The sequence below is a fragment of the Seriola aureovittata genome, chromosome 17 (assembly GCF_021018895.1).
Source record: "Seriola aureovittata isolate HTS-2021-v1 ecotype China chromosome 17, ASM2101889v1, whole genome shotgun sequence".
Lineage (NCBI taxonomy): Eukaryota > Metazoa > Chordata > Actinopteri > Carangiformes > Carangidae > Seriola > Seriola aureovittata.
In genome coordinates, this window is record NC_079380.1 from 14,318,990 (window position 1) to 14,340,452 (window position 21,463).

Consider the following 21,463-nt stretch of genomic DNA (forward strand, 5'->3'; position numbering starts at 1 on the left):
ATTTCTACGATATTTTTATACCTTAGTATACTATGACATTTTTATGGTATTTTTATGCCTTACTATACTATGACATTTTTTATGACATTTTTATACCTTATTATATTATTATATTTTTATGACATTTTCATGCCTTTCTATTCTGTCATTTTTATGGCATTTTTATTTCTTACTATGCTATGACATTTTTTGACATTTTAAACCTAACTATACTATGACATGTTTATGGCATTTTTATGCCTTACTATACAATGATATTTTTATGACATTTTCATACCTTAGTATACTATGCCATTTTTATGCCATTTTTATACCTTACTATACTATTACATGAATTATGACATTTTTTACATTTTTTTTACCTCAGTATACTATGACATTTCTATTGCGTTTTTATGCCTTACTATACTATGACATTTTTATACTTTATTATACTATGACATTTCTTATTACATTGTCATGCCTTTCTATGATATTTTTATGCCTTATCATACTATGACATTTTTATGACATTTTTATGGCATTTTTATACCTTACTATACTATGACATTTTTATGACATTTTTATACCTTACTATAGTTTGATATTTTTTATGGCATTTTTAATCCTTCCTATACCATGGCGTTTTTATGACATTTTTAATGCCTTATTATACTATGACATTTTTATACCTTAGTATACTATGACATTTTTATGACATTTTTATACCTTATTATACTATGACATTTTTATACCTTACCATATTATGACATTTTTTTTTACCTTTCTATACTATTACATTTTTTATGACATTTTAATGCCTTTCTATACTATGACATACATTTTTATGCCTTACCATTCTATCAAATTTTTATGGCATTTTTATGCTTTACTATACTATGACATTTTTATGGCATTTTTATGCCTTACTATAATATGACATTTTTTTTACTTTTTTAATGCCTTACTATAGTATGACAATTTTTATGGCATTTTTGTGCCTTACTATACTATTACATTTTCATGACATTTTCACGCCTTTCTATACTATGACATACATTTTTATGCCTTACCATACTATTATATTTTTATGGCATTTTTATACCTAACTATACCATGACATTTTTATGACATTTTTATACCTTACTATATTTTGATATTTTTTATGGCATTTTTAATCCTTCCTTTACCATGGCATTTTTATGACATTTTTAATGCCTTATTATACTATGACATTTTTATACCTTACTATACTATGACATTTTTATGACATTTTTATACCTTATTATACTATGACATTTTTATACCTTAGTATACTATGACTTTTTTTTACCTTACTATACAATGATATTTTCATGGCATTTTATTCCTTCCTGTACCATGACATTTTTATGACATTTTTAATGCCTTACTATACTATGACATTTCTACGATATTTTTATACCTTAGTATACTATGACATTTTTATGGTATTTTTATGCCTTACTATACTATGACATTTTTTAGGACATTTTTATACCTTATTATATTATTATATTTTTATGACATTTTCATGCCTTTCTATTCTGTCATTTTTATGGCATTTTTATTTCTTACTATGCTATGACATTTTTTGACATTTTAAACCTAACTATACTATGACATGTTTATGGCATTTTTATGCCTTACTATACAATGATATTTTTATGACATTTCCATACCTTAGTATACTATGCCATTTTTATGCCATTTTTATACCTTACTATACTATTACATGAATTATGACATTTTTTACATTTTTTTTTACCTCAGTATACTATGACATTTCTATTGCATTTTTATGCCTTACTATAATATGACATTTTTTTCACTTTTTTAATGCCTTACTATAGTATGACAATTTTTATGGCATTTTTATGCCTTACTATACTATTACATTTTTCATGACATTTTCACGCCTTTCTATACTATGACATACATTTTTATGCCTTACCATACTATTATATTTTTATGGCATATTTATGCCTTACTAAACTATTACATTTTTATGGCATTTTTATGCCTTACTATAATATGACATTTTTTTCACTTTTTTAATGCCTTACTATAGTATGACAATTTTTATGGCATTTTTGTGCCTTACTATACTATTACATTTTTCATGACATTTTCACGCCTTTCTATACTATGACATACATTTTTATGCCTTACCATACTATTATATTTTTATGGCATATTTATGCCTTACTAAACTATTACATTTTTATGGGATTTTTATGCCTTAATATACTATTACATTTTTATGGCATTTTTGCGCTTTACTATACTGATATTTTTATGGCATTTTTATTTCTTACTATGCTATGACATTTTTTGACATTTTAAACCTAACTATACTATGACATTTTTATGACATTTTTATACCTTATTATACTATGACATTTTTATACCTTACCATATTATGACTTTTTTTTTTACCTTTCTATACTATTACATTTTTTATGACATTTTCATGCCTTTCTATACTATGACATACATTTTTATGCTTTACCATTCTATCAAATTTTTATGGCATTTTTATGCTTTACTATACTATGACATTTTTATGGCATTTTTATGCCTTACTATAATATGACATTTTTTTCACTTTTTTAATGCCTTACTATAGTATGACAATTTTTATGGCATTTTTGTGCCTTACTATACTATTACATTTTTCATGACATTTTCACGCCTTTCTATACTATGACATACATTTTTATGCCTTACCATACTATTATATTTTTATGGCATATTTATGCCTTACTAAACTATTACATTTTTATGGGATTTTTATGCCTTAATATACTATTACATTTTTATGGCATTTTTGCGCTTTACTATACTGATATTTTTATGGCATTTTTATTTCTTACTATGCTATGACATTTTTTGACATTTTAAACCTAACTATACTATGACATTTTTATGACATTTTTATACCTTACTATATTTTGATATTTTTTATGGCATTTTTAATCCTTCCTATACCATGGCGTTTTTATGACATTTTTAATGCCTTATCATACTACGACATTTTTATGACATTTTTATGGCATTTTTATACCTTACTATATTATGACATTTTTATCACATTTTTATACCTTACTATATCTTGATATTTTTTATGGCATTTTTAATCCTTCCTATACCATGGCGTTTTTATGACATTTTTAATGCCTTATTATACTATGACATTTTTATACCTTAGTATAGTATGACATTTTTATGACATTTTTATACCTTATTATACTATGACATTTTTATACCTTAGTATACTATGACATTTTTTACCTTACTATACAATGATATTTTCATGGCATTTTATTCCTTCCTGTACCATGACATTTTTATGACGTTTGTAATGCCTTACTATACTATGACATTTTTATGGCATTTTTATGCCTTACTATACTATGACATTTCTATGATATTTTTATACCTTAGTATACTATGACATGTTTATGGCATTTTTATACCTTACTATACTATGACATTTTTATACTTTATTATACTATGACATTTCTTATGAAATTGTCATGCCTTTCTATGATATTTTTATGCCTTACCATACTACGACATTTTTATGAGATTTTTATGGCATTTTTATACCTTACTATACTATGACATTTTTATGACATTTTTATACCTTACTATATTTTGATATTTTTTATGGCATTTTTAATCCTTCCTATACCATGGCATTTTTATGACATTTTTATACCTTATTATATTATTATATTTTTATGACATTTTTATACCTTACTATACTATTACATTTTTATGGCATTTTTGCGCTTTACTATACTATGACATTTTTTATGCCTTACCATACTATGACATTTTTATGGCATTTATGTGCCTTTCTATACTATGACATTTTTATGGCATTTTTGCGCTTTACTATACTATGACATTTTTATGACATTTTTAATGCCTTACTATACTATGACATTTTTATACCTTACTATACTATGACATTTTTATGACATTTTCATGCCTTTCTATACTATTACATTTTTATGCCTTACTATACTATGACATTTTTATGACATTTTTTACCTTACTATACTATGACATTTTTTATGCCTTAATATACTATGACATTTTTATGACATTTTCATGCCTTTCTATACTATGACATTTTTATACCTTATTATACTATGACATTTTTATGACATTTTTATGAGATTTTTATGGCATTTTATTCCTTCCTGTACCATGACATTTTTATGAGATTTTTATGGCATTTTTAATCCTTCCTATACCATGGCATTTTTATACCTTAGTATAGTATGACATTTTTATGGCATTTATGTGCCTTTCTATACTATTACATTTTTATGGCATTTTATTCCTTCCTGTACCATGACATTTTTATGAGATTTTTATGGCATTTTTATACCTTACTATATTTTGATATTTTTTATGGCATTTTTATGACATTTTTATGACATTTTCATGCCTTTCTATTCTGTCATTTTTATGGCATATTTATGCCTTACTATAGTATGACAATTTTTATGGCATTTTTATGACATTTTTATACCTTATTATATTATTATATTTTTATGGCATTTTTATGCTTACTATACTATGACATGTTTATGGCATTTTTATGACATTTTTATCACATTTTTATACCTTATTATATTATTATATTTTTATGACATTTTTATGGCATTTTATTCCTTCCTGTACCATGACATTTTTATGAGATTTTTATGGCATTTTTAATCCTTCCTATACCATGGCATTTTTATACCTTAGTATAGTATGACATTTTTAATGCCTTATTATACTATGACATTTTTATGACGTTTGTAATGCCTTACTATAATATGACATTTTTTACCTTACTATACTATGACATTTTTATACTTTATTATACTATGACATTTTTATACCTTAGTATACTATGACATTTTTATGACATTTTTTGACATTTTAAACCTAACTATACTATGACATGTTTATGGCATTTTTGTGCCTTACTATACTATGACATTTTTATGGCATTTTTATGCCTTAGTATACTATGACATTTTTTACCTTACTATACTATGACATTTTTATGACATTTTCATGCCTTTCTATTCTGTCATTTTTATGGCATTTTTATGACATTTTTATGACATTTTTATGGCATTTTTATGCCTTACTATACTATGACATTTCTATGATATTTTTTATGCCTTACTAAACTATTACATTTTTATGACATTTTTTTCACTTTTTTAATGCTTTACTATAAATCCCATTTTGGTCCGGATGTGACAGCTGCAGTCTACATGATAAGTAAATCATTCAGGGGGTTAAGAGCTGTGGTACAGTAGATAGCCTTTCTAAATTTGGTAGTTTTACAAAATCTCACTGTTGTAGCTTTGTGTACCGCAGTAGTAGCCTCTCAAAGAAAAAAAAAACAAAAAAAACTGCTCGACAAACCTGACTGGAAACAAAAAGACTCAGTTTGGCACCATGAAACAAAAAGCCAACATAAATATTTTACATATATTTGTCTGTTCAAAATTCAGCCCTTTTAGCCAAAAAGGTTGGGCTACATGACAGCGAGTGAAAAGAGATGAGCAGAAAAGCAAACGATGCTCGTTGGACTGGTTTGTCTCACTCTGTGCAACAAGGTGGGGAAACTCCATGCTCCACATCGGGGATCTCTGTATCATGCAGGGGTCTTTCTCATGCTTAGATCAGGCCTCGCCTCAGGCATGCACACAATATATAAAGAAAAGACATGTTTTCTGAAATCCTCATACCATTAACTTGGTTTTGAATTCAGTTTGTTACAGAGGGAGCCAGCCCTGAGACGACCAAGGCAAAAGGGCATTCAACTGTTTCACGCACAGTAGGTGCTGCATATTCTCTATATGACACTGAGTAGTAGAAAACAATGGATAAATAGTGGAAATACATATAACAAGGTTTGCTGATACCAAAGCTACCAAAGATTCAGCCAAACATTATATATCTCTTCTTCGGGGTAATCTAAACATAGAAATGTTCAAACTGTCTAAGGTAATAAAAGCACATTCAGTTCATAGTATAAAATCTGCAAGTAACTTCTCTTTTCGAAACATCTCTTTTGAAACATATTTACAAAAAAAAAACAGAAACAAAAAAAAATAAGGACATACATTAGGACATAAAAGTTGAGTTAAGCAGAACATAAAACAGGAACAAAACCTTTTGCCTTAACAATTAGAAACTTCTTCAGAATAAGACTCTTCATAACATACAACAATTATATATCAACGTAGTTTATATCATAATACTAAACTTTACAATGATACCAGACACGTACTGCTGCATCCTAGAGTCTACTGCTCATACAGTCAGAAAATAAGCATGCAACAGAGATCTGCTTTGTGCGTATGGAAATAACATCTTTATACTTTAAAATACTGTCTCTTTGATCCACAGTTTTCTGACCATATATTCTGCATTCACCCACTGTAGGCAACACCCACTGCTTTGAAAAGGTCCAGACAGATTGTAACTGTAAGCAGAATGTGCTTCTGTTTCTCTATGTTGATTGGATACAGTGTAATTCCACGTTCTACAAAACAACAGATAGAAACGATCCCTGCGTAGGGGCTTTATTGTGTTGACACTGTTGGGAAGGCTAGAGGGGGAAAACATTACAAGGACTTCAAGAAACGAACTGCAATAGAAATGTCATAGTATAGTAAGGCACAAAAATGCCATAAAAATGTAATAGTATAGTAAGGCATAAAAATGTATGTCATAGTATAATAAGGTATAAAAATGTCATAGTATAGTAAGGCATAAAAATGTATGTCATAGTATAGTTAGGTTTAAAATGTCAAAAAATGTCATATTATAGTAAGGCATAAAAATGTATGTCATAGTATAGTAAGGCATAAAAATGTATGTCATAGTATAGTAAGGCATAAAAATGTATGTCATAGTATAGTAAGGCATAAAAAATTTTTATGCCTTACTATACTATGACATTTTTATGGCATTTTTAATCCTTCCTATACCATGGCGTTTTTATGACATTTTTAATGCCTTATCATACTACGACATTTTTATGACATTTTTATGGCATTTTTATACCTTACTATATTATGACATTTTTATCACATTTTTATACCTTACTATATCTTGATATTTTTTATGGCATTTTTAATCCTTCCTATACCATGGCGTTTTTATGACATTTTTAATGCCTTATTATACTATGACATTTTTATACCTTAGTATACTATGACATTTTTATGACATTTTTATACCTTATTATACTATGACATTTTTATACCTTAGTATACTATGACATTTTTAATGCCTTACTATACAATGATATTTTCATGGCATTTTATTCCTTCCTGTACCATGACATTTTTATGACATTTTTAATGCCTTACTATACTATGACATTTTTATGGCATTTTTATGCCTTACTATACTATGACATTTCTATGATATTTTTATACCTTAGTATACTATGACATGTTTATGGCATTTTTATACCTTACTATACTATGACATTTTTATACTTTATTATACTATGACATTTCTTATGAAATTGTCATGCCTTTCTATGATATTTTTATGCCTTACCATACTACGACATTTTTATGAGATTTTTATGGCATTTTTATACCTTACTATACTATGACATTTTTATGACATTTTTATACCTTACTATATTTTGATATTTTTTATGGCATTTTTAATCCTTCCTATACCATGGCATTTTTATGACATTTTTATACCTTATTATATTATTATATTTTTATGACATTTTCATGCCTTTCTATTCTGTCATTTTTATGGCATTTTTATTTCTTACTATGCTATGACATTTTCTGACATTTTAAACCTAACTATACTATGACATGTTTATGGCATTTTTATGCCTTAGTATACTATGTCATTTTTATGCCATTTTTATACCTTACTATAGTATTACATGAATTATGAAATTTTTTACATTTTTTTTACCTCAGTATACTATGACATTTCTATTGCATTTTTATACCTTACTATACTATGACATTTTTATACTTGCCTTACTATACTATGACATTTTTATACCTTACCATATTATGACATTTTGTTTTACCTTTCTATACTATTACATTTTTTATGACATTTTCATGCCTTTTTATACTATGAAATACATTTTTATGCCTTACCATACTATCAAATTTTTATGGCATTTTTATGCTTTACTATACTATGACATTTTTATTGCATTTTTATGCCTTACTATAATATGACATTTTTTTTACTTTTTTAATGCCTTACTATAGTATGACAATTTTTATGGCATTTTTATGCCTTACTATACTATTACATTTTTCATGACATTTTCACGCCTTTCTATACTATGACATACATTTTCATGCCTTACCATCCTATCATATTTTTATGGCATATTTATGCCTTACTAAACTATTACATGTTTATGGCATTTTTATGCCTTAGTATACTATTACATTTTTATGGAGTTTTTGCGCTTTACTTTACTGATATTTTTATGACGTTACTATACCTTACTATACTTTTACATTTTTATGGCATTTTTGCACCTTACTATACTATGACATTTTTTTGCCTTGCCATACTATGACATTTTTATAGTATTTATATGCCTTACTATACTATGACATTTTTATGGCATTTTTGCGCCTTAATATACTTTGACATTTTTATGACCTTTTTAATGCCTTACTATACTATGACATTTTTATACCTTCCTATACTTTGACATTTTTATGACTTTTTCATGCCTTTCTATACTGTCATTTTTATACCTTCCTATACTTTGACATTTTTATGACTTACCATACTATGACAATTTTGTGCCCTAATGTTCTTTGACATTTTTCACGACATTTTCATGCCATTACTGTACTATGTCTTTTTCTATGCCTTGATTATAGTATGATGTTTTTACTATGACTTTTGTATAGATGTCACGGTTGGGTAGTGTTCAGAACTGTCACCTCACAGTGAGAAGGTTCTTCTTTGAACCCTGGGCCTGTGGCCTTTTTGTGTAGAGTGTGCATGTTGTCCTTGTGCCTGCGTGGGTTCTCTCCGATTACTCCAGCTTCCTCTGGTGTGATTGGATCTCGAGATGGTCTCTTGTTTTTTTCCCTTTTTTTTTTTTTTTTTTTTTTTTTAAATCACTCACCTCTTCTCTCTCCTCCTGTTACTTTCTGCAGGTATTTCTGCCTCTGGAGCAGATTCTGGATCTGTGATTAAGTCATCAACTTATTACTATTATTCTCATTATTGGTCTCATTATTAGTTATATTACTTGTCCTGTTATTGTCTTTTTATTTTTATCATAAATCTCATTATTATCTATTTTATATACAGTTAGGCATTTTAGTCCAGTGGTTAACAATTTAGAGATCAGGCCCCCTACTAAGGGTTAGAAGAAAAATCAGTAAAAATTGACAAATGTATTACTCTCTGATCATTTGGTAAGCAACGTGTTCAGGCTGAACTGCAGCAACTTTCCCCCAAAATAAAACACAGCTCACAAATATTTTTCATACTTTATTTTTACACAGTATCTGTCATAGCACAATGAACAGAGGAACAAGAAGAACCAGGTTAACAAAAGCAGGGGCAGTGGAAGGAAACACATACAAACATCCCTGTGGCTCTAATTGTAGCCTGTAGTGGTACTGTACCCTGACTGGCCTAACATTTGGTTATCTTTGTCATGGGTCCAAAGGTTGTCTTAAATCTCTGTTTTTGTTTTTTTTTTTTATTTATTTATTTTTTTATCTCTCCTCTGAAACAGTTTCTCAATGTGAGATATGTAAACATTCTTTTTTTTTTTTTTAAACTTTAAAAGCTTTAAAATAAATCCCATTTTGGTCCGGATGTGACAGCTGCAGTCTACATGATAAGTAAATCATTCAGGGGGTTAAGAGCTGTGGTACAGTAGATAGCCTTTCTAAATTTGGTAGTTTTACAAAATCTCACTGTTGTAGCTTTGTGTACCGCAGTAGTAGCCTCTCAAAGAAAAAAAAAACAAAAAAAACTGCTCGACAAACCTGACTGGAAACAAAAAGACTCAGTTTGGCACCATGAAACAAAAAGCCAACATAAATATTTTACATATATTTGTCTGTTCAAAATTCAGCCTTTTAGCCAAAAAGGTTGGGCTACATGACAGCGAGTGAAAAGAGATGAGCAGAAAAGCAAACGATGCTCGTTGGACTGGTTTGTCTCACTCTGTGCAACAAGGTGGGGAAACTCCATGCTCCACATCGGGGATCTCTGTATCATGCAGGGGTCTTTCTCATGCTTAGATCAGGCCTCGCCTCAGGCATGCACACAATATATAAAGAAAAGACATGTTTTCTGAAATCCTCATACCATTAACTTGGTTTTGAATTCAGTTTGTTACAGAGGGAGCCAGCCCTGAGACGACCAAGGCAAAAGGGCATTCAACTGTTTCACGCACAGTAGGTGCTGCATATTCTCTATATGACACTGAGTAGTAGAAAACAATGGATAAATAGTGGAAATACATATAACAAGGTTTGCTGATACCAAAGCTACCAAAGATTCAGCCAAACATTATATATCTCTTCTTCGGGGTAATCTAAACATAGAAATGTTCAAACTGTCTAAGGTAATAAAAGCACATTCAGTTCATAGTATAAAATCTGCAAGTAACTTCTCTTTTCGAAACATCTCTTTTGAAACATATTTACAAAAAAAAAACAGAAACAAAAAAAAATAAGGACATACATTAGGACATAAAAGTTGAGTTAAGCAGAACATAAAACAGGAACAAAACCTTTTGCCTTAACAATTAGAAACTTCTTCAGAATAAGACTCTTCATAACATACAACAATTATATATCAACGTAGTTTATATCATAATACTAAACTTTACAATGATACCAGACACGTACTGCATCCTAGAGTCTACTGCTCATACAGTCAGAAAATAAGCATGCAACAGAGATCTGCTTTGTGCGTATGGAAATAACATCTTTATACTTTAAAATACTGTCTCTTTGATCCACAGTTTTCTGACCATATATTCTGCATTCACCCACTGTAGGCAACACCCACTGCTTTGAAAAGGTCCAGACAGATTGTAACTGTAAGCAGAATGTGCTTCTGTTTCTCTATGTTGATTGGATACAGTGTAATTCCACGTTCTACAAAACAACAGATAGAAACGATCCCTGCGTAGGGGCTTTATTGTGTTGACACTGTTGGGAAGGCTAGAGGGGGAAAACATTACAAGGACTTCAAGAAACGAACTGCAATAGAAATGTTTTCTTCCACTTCTACTTTGGCACTCATGTAACAGTATACTACCTCTTTCTGTGAGTATATAAATATAATATACACATGTAGCAGTTCAGAAGTAGATAAAGCCGGGACAGATCGGAAAAAAAATCTCCGTTCTTGTCGTGCATTGCAGCTTGTTGCGTAGTAAAATGGTGAACATAAATGGGATGAGAAGGGTCTTGCATGTTTAATACCTAATGAGATAGTAACTGATACTGGGACACATTCATACACGAGAAAAAGGCTGCAGGTCCGGAGAAACACAGATACAGATTCAGAAGAACATATAATGAGATGTTTAGGGGAAAATATCAGTGCCTTCTACTTTTTCACTCACTTCGGATTGTACTTAACATAATATTAACACTTACCCCCTCTCTCCTCAGTCATTTCTGTACACAGATATTGGTAACTAGTAGACAGAACACTTCAGAGGATGATATGAGTCTGTTGACAGAGGGGACGTTTGTTGGATTTTGGAAGGGTCCTGTATTCAGTGACAGTCCATATTTTTTCACGTTGGTCACCCTTTTCATACAACGCTGTGCAGGGATGGATGGATGAACTGAGGGTTGATGTAGGAGAAACCAGCAAACTCGCTCTGATCAATGTTGGCGATGACCAGCTGGTCGGGAGGGGTCAGCACAGGCTGGGTACGTGTGAAAAACTTGTCAAAATTTTCTGCTCCTTTGCCGCACTGAAAGAGGGTAGAAAAAACTGTTAGATGTGGAGAGGGCTGATCATTATTTCGATCTCTAGAGTTTAAATGACTACAAAAAGAAGTTAACGGTTATCGTTCACAGGATTGTAGACTTTTGATTAATAGGCTTTTCCTCACAAGTCTTTTATTAGAAAGCTTCCTAACAATCCCAGAGGGAAGGTGGTGCAGGAAAATGTCGAAGTCTTATGTGTAGCAGGGCAGAAGTTATAATTAGATTAGAAGCTAACCCTAAGCACTTTGGAGGTCATCAGCATCAGTGTGCAGCTTCACTCCAGGCTGTCATGTGTCTGATGCAGCTGGATATATGGATATTGCTATGCATCAGCACAGTCGCAACACTTTTTTGAGCAAATGTGACAAATTCAACTGTGGAATACACAACATAAAAAACCAAACAAATCTGTAGTCACTAGCGGATTTCAGCAACTGCTGTTTGCGACACATTTTCCCAGGGGACATATCAGCATGTCAGGCATTTTCAGCTGCTTTGTAGTATTACAGAAGCCAAGCTATAAAGCCTCAGATCAATCTTTTGTTTGCGAGCACCCTTCAGACCAATTAATGACGCAGTGTATGAGCTCACAACTGTGACACAACACCACACAAAACCCCCTGAATGGATGGATCCACTTCTAGCAAATGTTTTCCTCCCCCCTCCGTAAATGGAGACACATACATCCGCTGTGTAACCCTGCATTTATTGTGGCCCTTGTGTGGAAGTACAGGGGACTCTGCTCTTAGAGAGCTATTTTTAATCCTTTGTGGCAGCGCTTGCTTCAGGCACTGTGGGCAGCAAGGGGATGAGGATGCGGGGGGGGTTTACAAACAGAAAAGGAGCGTTTGTGGTGACAGGAGGAGGTTTAGGTGTTTGGGGGGGGGCATATGACAGTGGCAGCGGGTGGGTGGTTGCAGCTGGGATCCAGCCTCATGCTCTGCTGGGTGCAGAAAGACCATTACACTGGGTAAAGATGAATGGGAACACAGACATACAATATGCACCTATGTACTGTATATACACTTAAAGTCTCTCTGAGGAAGTATCTGAATTGTTCAGCAGTGATTCATTCAAGAATGACACAGATTGCTTTTTTTTTTTTTTTTCAAGTGTTTTCTATTTGTAGCATCACACACAGAACGCCGAAAGGCAAGAAAAACCTTAATAGGATCATAAGGGAAATAAAACACACTGCTGGATGTTTAATGGTCATTTTCTGATACTGTTGTGTCCATTGGTTTCTCATCCATGATCTCTTTCTGCATTTGGAAATATTTATGTGTGTTATGCATTTCATGAGCTGCAAACATCCCTTGACTTAGGTAGAGACAGTGTATTAATACTGAGAATTTTGGGAAAAGGTTGATCCATTGAATAAATAATAATGTATTGCACCTTGCCCGTTTACCTCCTTCTTGTTACTAGCATTGACAAACATATCGCTGCCACTGACTGTGACATACAAAAAAGCTCAAAGAATAAGCAATAGATGAAAGAACTACAAAGTATGTGTGGACAGCTGCCTGAATTCTTGAAAAGAACATAAATGCCAGACTCAGTGGAAAGTAGCAAAAATAAATTCTTGTAACGCAAATTACAACAGGTGATATTATGATGAAGAGTGAGAGATGGGGATAAAGGGGGATACTTGACACTCTCGATACTCTAACCCTGAACCTTTATCTTATAGTCATAATGTTTCAAATGTCAAAGAATGGAAAACATCTTCACCGGACAAAATTAACCACAAACCACACTGATTTGCATGCATATGTTTTCTGCAAATTTGCTTAAAATGTGTAGCATTTGGTTGGAAATATAACTTAAAGTTTGCAAAAATGACAAAGTGACATAGAATAAGATGTTGTTTTTCAGAGTGAATTGAGCAATATGACAATAAAGTATATTCTGTAATAAGATATAAATTTGTCTAACATCAGAAACGTTTAAATTTCTCCCTTAAACGACTTTGGTTGTATTCGACCATTATAGGCAATGTTGTAAATCAATGAGCAGGATGTTTTATGGACTTATTGTTTTTTATTTAATTAGCTGTTATAACTAATTACTGATATTCATATATAGATATTTTATCCATGTAAATGGTTTCACAACTGCTCTTCCATAGATGATAGAGTATGACTGACTGGTCAATTTGATGTTCTTATTTGATTTTAGACACTCAGCTGCACATACCCAGATTTACACCAATCATCTGTATAAACACATGTACAATAAACACTCTCTCACACACTCGCTCGCAGCATCACTCACCACTTTGGGTTTAAATGGCGGCTGGATCTCTCTGTTGGCCAGGCGGTCCCAGTCGATGCGTCTGAAGAAGGCCTGCTCTCTGATGTCCCTCTCTCCCTCTGGGCCACAGCCAAGACGCTTTGATGGGTGTTTGGTCATCAGCTGGTGACAAACAGAGGAAGACATTTTAGAAGATGTGACAGAGGCAGTTTGGTGCTTGAGGGAAAGAAAAGGTAAAAATAGGGAGAGGAGAAAGAGTAAGAAGCTGCAATATATTTGAAGCAAGCATGTATATCCACTTTTGAATCTTCACTTCTTGCCTGCGTTATATTATTATATTACACTATCACGTCAGCAACATTATGCAGAACCAGACTGATACTCAAACTGTTTTCACTCAACCAGCTTTAAAATAGTCACAGGAAATTGCGCTGCCTTTCTTTAGCTCAATTTTTTTTTTTGTGATTCAGCAGCCACTTTAATTTCAACCATGAATCATTTTTTGAAAATGAGATGTGAAGCTAAGAATGAGGAGGGGTCAGAACAATCTCCTCTGTCACCGGCTCTGAGGCGGTGTATGTTATTAAAAGACTTGATCAGAATGGGACAGAATCTTAATTGAATCTGCTCTGGTGTGTAAATTGATTCTTAAAAAAAAATAATTTCCTTGTTGGTAAATAATGACCATGGCAACCATGACGCTGCATAAGTGTGATGATGACAGAAAAGTGATGGCCAGTTGTGAGCAGACCAGGTGGTCGCTAAGTAAAGCACCATTTCTGAAAGCCATGCAAATCTATGACTCGACTTTACCAACTGTGTTGAGGAACAACTGACTACAAAATTATTTACTGCTGGAGTTGGATGAAAACAAAAACGGAGAAAAAAAAGAGAATTATCAAAATTGTTGCAGATGAATTTTTCTGTAAATCAACTAATGGATTAATTGTTTCAACTCTACAACTATGAAAACAGTGGTAAAATCAAGTTTGAGAGAATAACCCTGGTGATGTCATAGTGATGTCATTAGGGTTATTTTGAGGCACATTTAACTGTGAGCATGAAGTATGAAAGACATGGGCATTTAGCAGGCTTAGAGGATCTAATGAAAGGTGCTGACAAGCTGCATTATAGGAAACTAAAGGAACTAAAGAAATTCCTGACAGCCCCAGCTACACTTTCTGTTTCGTACGAATTAGCAAATATTAGCATGCTAACATGATAAATATTATACCTACCTACTATCAGTATGTTAGCGTTGTTAACACTGTCGTTGTGAGCATGTTGCCATGCTAATGTTAGCAATTAGCTCAAAGCACCTCTATGCCTAACTAGAGCCTCACAGAGTCACTAGTATGACTGTAGACACTTAATCTTGTTTGGTCTCTCTCACAAATCACTAAACTTTATTGAGGTGCAATACTAAATCACTGGAGTGCCCATTAATTTACAACAGCTCAGTTTTAATCTGAAAATCGACTGTATTAAAATACATAAGCTTTTAAATGTAATAATTACCAAATTCCCTGTTATCGTTTTCACAAAATACATGTTTCCAGCTTTAATTACTTTGATGAACAACAATAGCAGCATGGCATCTGATGGCAATGCTTTTTAGTAGTTGACACATCACTTGAATGTTAAAGCTTGTCAGAACAGGCCCTGCTTTCTGTTATACTACCAGGCAACAATAACAAGTTAATTTTAAATCTGCACCAGCATTTAAATGACAGCAGTGGTATGCTTTATGAAACCCTGTAAATATTACTTACTCCCTTGCAGATGGATACAGCTTCTTTTGACATGGACTTGGGATAGGACACATTGTGCTCCATGATGGACTGGAAGAGCTCATCCTCATCTTCTCCATCAAACGGTGGCTGAAGAGGACAAACACAGAGTCAAAGAGATGTGAATGATGATATTCCAGTTAATCAAAATATTATCTCTGTAGGTATTACCGACAGGTCTATGCGCTATTACAACATTTGCTGTCTCATAAGTGATAAATAAACCACAAATCCTGTTATATATTATTTTATAACAGTTCATAGTTGAAATGGTAAATGCCATAAAGCCACAAAAGTCAAAAATTTTAGAAAATATGGAAAAACCATGATCTTTATAATTTGTCATTGACAGAGCTGCAACTAGCAATTATATATAGTAATAGTATAGTATAGTAATATATAGGTTAATCTGCTCATAATTTTTCAATAAATCGATTAATGGTTTGGTCTTCAGTGTCAGACAATTCTAAAAAATGCCCAAGAAAAGTTCAGAGAGCTCAAGGTGACATCTACAAAGTCCTTGTTTTGTCTGTCTAAAACCCAAAGATCTTCAATTTACAGCAACACTAAACAGAGAAGTGCTGCAAATCCTCCCAATTTGTGATTGTTCTGTTTTTTTTGTTTTTCTGTTTTTGTTGTTTTGATAAATGACTTAAATCAGTTACTGAAATTGTCATGGTTAGAGCACAATCTGATACAATATACACCATTATGGACCGTTATGGACCAGAAGTGGAGCAGTAAAAGTGAACATATTACCTGTCCTGCCAGCATCTCATACAGAAGAACTCCATAAGCCCACCAGTCGACTGATTTTCCATAGGGTTGATATGCTATAATCTGACAGAGACAAAAAGGTTAAAACGTTAAAACTTGGAATGATCACACATAGACATACTACCCAATTTCTAAAGTGTAATTATTAACAACTTCAGTCATAAAAGAGGGCTTTATCTCTGCTGTCTGTATCCCGAACATATTGTTTGATTACAGGCAGGTAAAGATTCACACAGCCCAAAAGCATTGAAAGTAGCATTTCTCTCATCTACACCCTAACAAAATCAACCACCATTAAATACAGTCAGCTATTTTGAGCTGCCATAACAAAGGCGCTTTCTCCTACCATCCAATTTGCCATCCTACACCTCCCTCCCACACACAGTCTACACACAGACACACACATACACAATAATAATCAAGCACAAGCAAGGAACTAAATCACAGCTGCACTTGCCCTTAAGAGACAGAAATGCAGCAATTCTAACAGTTCACAAAGTTACAATTTGTAGTTCAGCTTTTGTAAAAAAAAAACAAAAACAAAACAACACCCATATCCACACATGATCTGCAAGTGTTCAGGATATATGTACTTAATCAGAAAATACTACTATGGTTTTCCATCCTCTCAAAGGCTACTTCTTCAGATGAGAAGTAAAAATTTATGGGAAGATGTAAAGAGGTGTCAGAAAGGCAATGAGATGGCTCATGAGGTCATTATAAAGCCATTAATATCTGTAAAAAAAAAAAGAAAAAAAAAAGCTTAGTCATGATTATTTCTGTATTTCTGCCATGAAGGATGGGAAGCCCAGGCAGTCCTGGAAATTAACTATCTAGATGAAGTTTCCTGTGAGAAACCAGGAGTGAGGGCTTCCCTCACCTCACACCTGTGAGATAACAAGCTCCTTCATGAACCAGTGCAGACAAATGAGGGTGGACAGATACACATAGGAATTCATATTTACATATTACCAAACAGATAATATCTCATTACCTTCAGTGAATCATCTCTGTTCTTTAGGCTGTGTACTAACACATACACACACTACCCAATTTCTATATGCAGATAAGTGTAATTATTAACAACTGAAGAGGAATCAATAGTCATTTTTGATTTCTCTTATCAATTCTCTTATTAAATTTCTCTTTTTTTCTTTTGAACACTCTGACTTTATAACTGTCATTTCCTGTGATTTCTTAACTGAATACAGTATAAAGATTAATGTGGACAGGAGCAAATCAGTCAAATTCCTAAAATCTAAATGCAAACACTTTCAGTGTATTGGGATTTGAAAACATTAAAGGCAAATAAGGCATGTTATTTATATTTGATTAAAAGTGTGACATTTTTTAATTACCAGGACAACATTTGCTTTTTACTTCTCTATTAAGCTTAGAGGGATTAAATGTTTCGTTCAATAGTGTAGAATATGATGTTTTCTCTCGCATCCTTGCAACCCAATATAACACCAATATACAGGTGGGTGACGAAAACTATTCCTGATGATGGTGGCCCAGAGAGGAGTCTAATGAAGTCACAGTGAAACCAGAACTTCGATAGTACTATGTTGTGTTTCTCATTTCATATGTTTAGATAACGCAGGCCTGCCCTCAGTGAGGGTTAAAGGGTACAGATGAGCATGGACTGGACATGGAACAAAGATTGTTGTTGATTCTCCCTGCAGAGAAAAACGGCTGGCATAGTTGCTAGTGAATATCGACTGCTTGTGCAAGTGGATGTTAATTCTCTAACTCTAACATTGAATGTTTGCTGCCTCAATCCAGGTAAACATTGAAAAATATTGTTCAGTACTCGTCCTGAGGAGGCGCAAAGACAGACTAGACCAAAGTACCTAGTAAGTAAACGCACGTGCCAAAGCTGAACAGTCTGACCCCTGTGATTAGCTATTCAATTAATTAGTTTCGTATATATTTCCAGCCTTCAGTCAGTGCTACTGTGGCAGCTGAGGCAAGAGGAGAGGGTCAGGAAGGAATAGCTGATGAAGAGAGATTTAGGAGAAGAGGACAGCAGCCAACATGCTGCTGTGGGAGGGCCGGCTAGTGCAGAAGCAACAGGTGAGATTGACAGCAAACACAGAGATAAATAGATAGATGTGTTGTATAGCCTGATGGCAGTGGGAACAGAGGATCTCCTAAACCTCTGTTCTGCAGCGCAGTAAGATGAGATAGAGCTGTATGTATTATTTATTCGTCACAAAGTGCTTGGCAATTAACCCGTGTTGCCAGTGGAGCTAAGGGTGAGTGGTGGTGTTGAGGTGGGTGTTGATCACGGTCCCAATTAGGACATTTTTTATCACAGTCTATAATTCCTAATGGCTAGCCTGAGACAAGGTTGTTTTTGGTGGTCTTCAAACACCATTTACACCAGGGTAAAGAGGTGAGTCCATGGGGTCACAGTTAGTTCCAACATGTCTGTAATACCAGAAGCACAAAGAGGACTGAACACGACTCTAGACACCTGCAAGTCCATGGCCACGCCAGTGTTGATGTTAAGTGAGCAAAAGCTTTGTTGTTATACTTGTATTGATTGTAGAAGTAGTTGGTCTGTGTCTAGTTTAATAAGGACATTTTTAAAATCAGACTTATATCATTATAAGTCTGTTTGGTTATCTTTAACTTAGGCTAGTTGTTGTAATCTTGTCCCTGTTTCCCCATGACGGACATCTCACCTCTGGAGCGATGTAGTCTGGTGTGCCACAGAAGGTGCGTGTGGTCATGCCTTCATACATGTTCTCCTTACACATGCCAAAGTCAGCTATCTTGATGTGGCCCTCAGAGTCCAGCATCACGTTGTCGAGCTTCAGATCCCTGCAGCAGAGACAAGTTGTGAGCATTTACGTACATTTTTCTGTCTGGATTTGTGACCACTTTCATATTTTTGGTGTGTTTTTGTCCAGACTAAAAAGAAAGAAAATCCAGCCACCATTACACCACTGCCACCTCTCTGAGCAGTTCATCTGCTCATAGCACACATCATTCGCTCCCTAACAAACCATATTTTCTTGGCCTGAAATCATTTTCCCCCTCACCCTGCTTCCTTTGTGCTTTTTTGCGCTTACAATTCAGCCGGTGTCTCAGCCTGTTTCATGTCTCAGTTCTTCATTTTCTTCCTTTCACTCACCAAATCTGACAGTTATATCTGTTTTTAAGTAGAGTCAGGAAACACAAGGCTGGTGGGATGTGAAGAGTGGATGTGAGCCCTTAGCTATAGGACTAAATAGGAACAAGGTGACCTTAGTCTGTCACGCACTTCTTTCTGTCTTTCTATTTTTGCTTTTTGCATCAGGGTGATTGTTATGGATTTAATACTAATAATAATGCCTCCTTTGTAAGTGTATCCAAGCTCTGCAGTTAAAATACAGACAGACCAGCAAGGTCAAATCTACACATCCATTTTAAATCTCTTCCCCTCCCCCATGTTCTCCCTCTGGACCTGCTTACTTCTCCTCTCCTCTTTTAATTTCTCATGTCTCTCCGTCACCTCCTGATTCTCTTGTGCTGTTCTAGTCTGCGCTACTCTGCCCATCTGGCTCCAAGCCAGTGTCTAAACCACCTTATCGCGTCCAACTTTGGTCCCCAATGGCTCTGCATATAGGGCTGGGTATCAAACTTCGATACTTTTATGGGCTGACCAAATTGGTTTGATATTACCAAGGATTGTGAAATTGTTGTTTAATACCAAATACCGAAAGAGTAAATGAGTGAGTCTCATCAGCGTCAGTAGGCCAATAAGCAAGCAGCATGCTTGGATCAAATAATGCTGGTGATTGTTTTTTTCATTTAAACACAAACATTTGAATGTGTAAATAAACTGATAAAAATGGTATAGAAAAAAGCCTTGTTAAGAATCAGTATTGAAGTCAAGGTATTTGTATTAGTAACGAAATTTTTAAGCAATACCCAGCCCAAGCTCTGCATTCCTTCACCTTCACCTTGTTTTTCTTTAATTCCCTGCCTCAACACTGTTTCTTAAAGATAATTTTCACGTCTTTTTCTTTTCTGTATCAGTCCTCAATGACTCACACTCTCTATCTATCTATCTATCTATCTATCTATCTATCTATCTATCTATCTATCTATCTATCTATCTATCTATCTATCTATCTATCTATCTATCTATCTATCTATCTATCAAACATTTATCTTAAAATTTGAGGTGAATGTGATGCCTAATTACTGTAAAACTGGCTTCGATCTGAGTCACCCACCTGTAGATGATTCCCTTTCGGTGCAAGAAAAACAAACCAACAGCAATTTCTGCAGCATAAAACCTGCCAAAATTGGAAAACACAAAAACATTTTCACAAAAGAAATTTGTCACTTGTGATCCTACTGAATGCATACCTTACACAAACCCTAAACCCTAACCCTATTTTATGTGCATACCATAAATGTATACACTCAAAATATCTGAAGTTATATACATACTGCATGTCTGTGTATGAACTGTAGCGCCCTTACACTGCCTGTGGCTCCTTGAACTTCCCCATACGCTGGATATGATACATGAGGTCTCCTCCGTTAATGTACTCCATTACAAAGTACAGCCGATCCTACATAAAAAGTAAAGGGTTATTAACCAGCGAGCAGCACTAA

General features: G+C 33.6%; 1 protein-coding gene across 2 annotated transcripts in view; it reads right to left on the minus strand.

Moving 5' to 3' along the window:
• Positions 1-9,533: 9,533 nt before the first annotated feature.
• prkcab (protein kinase C, alpha, b) overlaps positions 9,534-21,463 on the minus strand; it is a 108,142-nt gene continuing 96,212 nt past the window's right edge. For both annotated transcript variants that reach the window (XM_056401153.1, XM_056401152.1), the window contains 7 exons: positions 21,329-21,420; positions 21,076-21,138; positions 19,537-19,675; positions 16,829-16,909; positions 16,052-16,159; positions 14,301-14,441; positions 9,534-12,007 (listed from right to left, as the gene is read on the minus strand). In XM_056401153.1, coding sequence (XP_056257128.1) covers positions 11,843-12,007; positions 14,301-14,441; positions 16,052-16,159; positions 16,829-16,909; positions 19,537-19,675; positions 21,076-21,138; positions 21,329-21,420 — 789 coding nt within the window. In that variant the 3' untranslated portion in view covers positions 9,534-11,842. The remainder of the gene's footprint in view (positions 12,008-14,300; positions 14,442-16,051; positions 16,160-16,828; positions 16,910-19,536; positions 19,676-21,075; positions 21,139-21,328; positions 21,421-21,463) is intronic.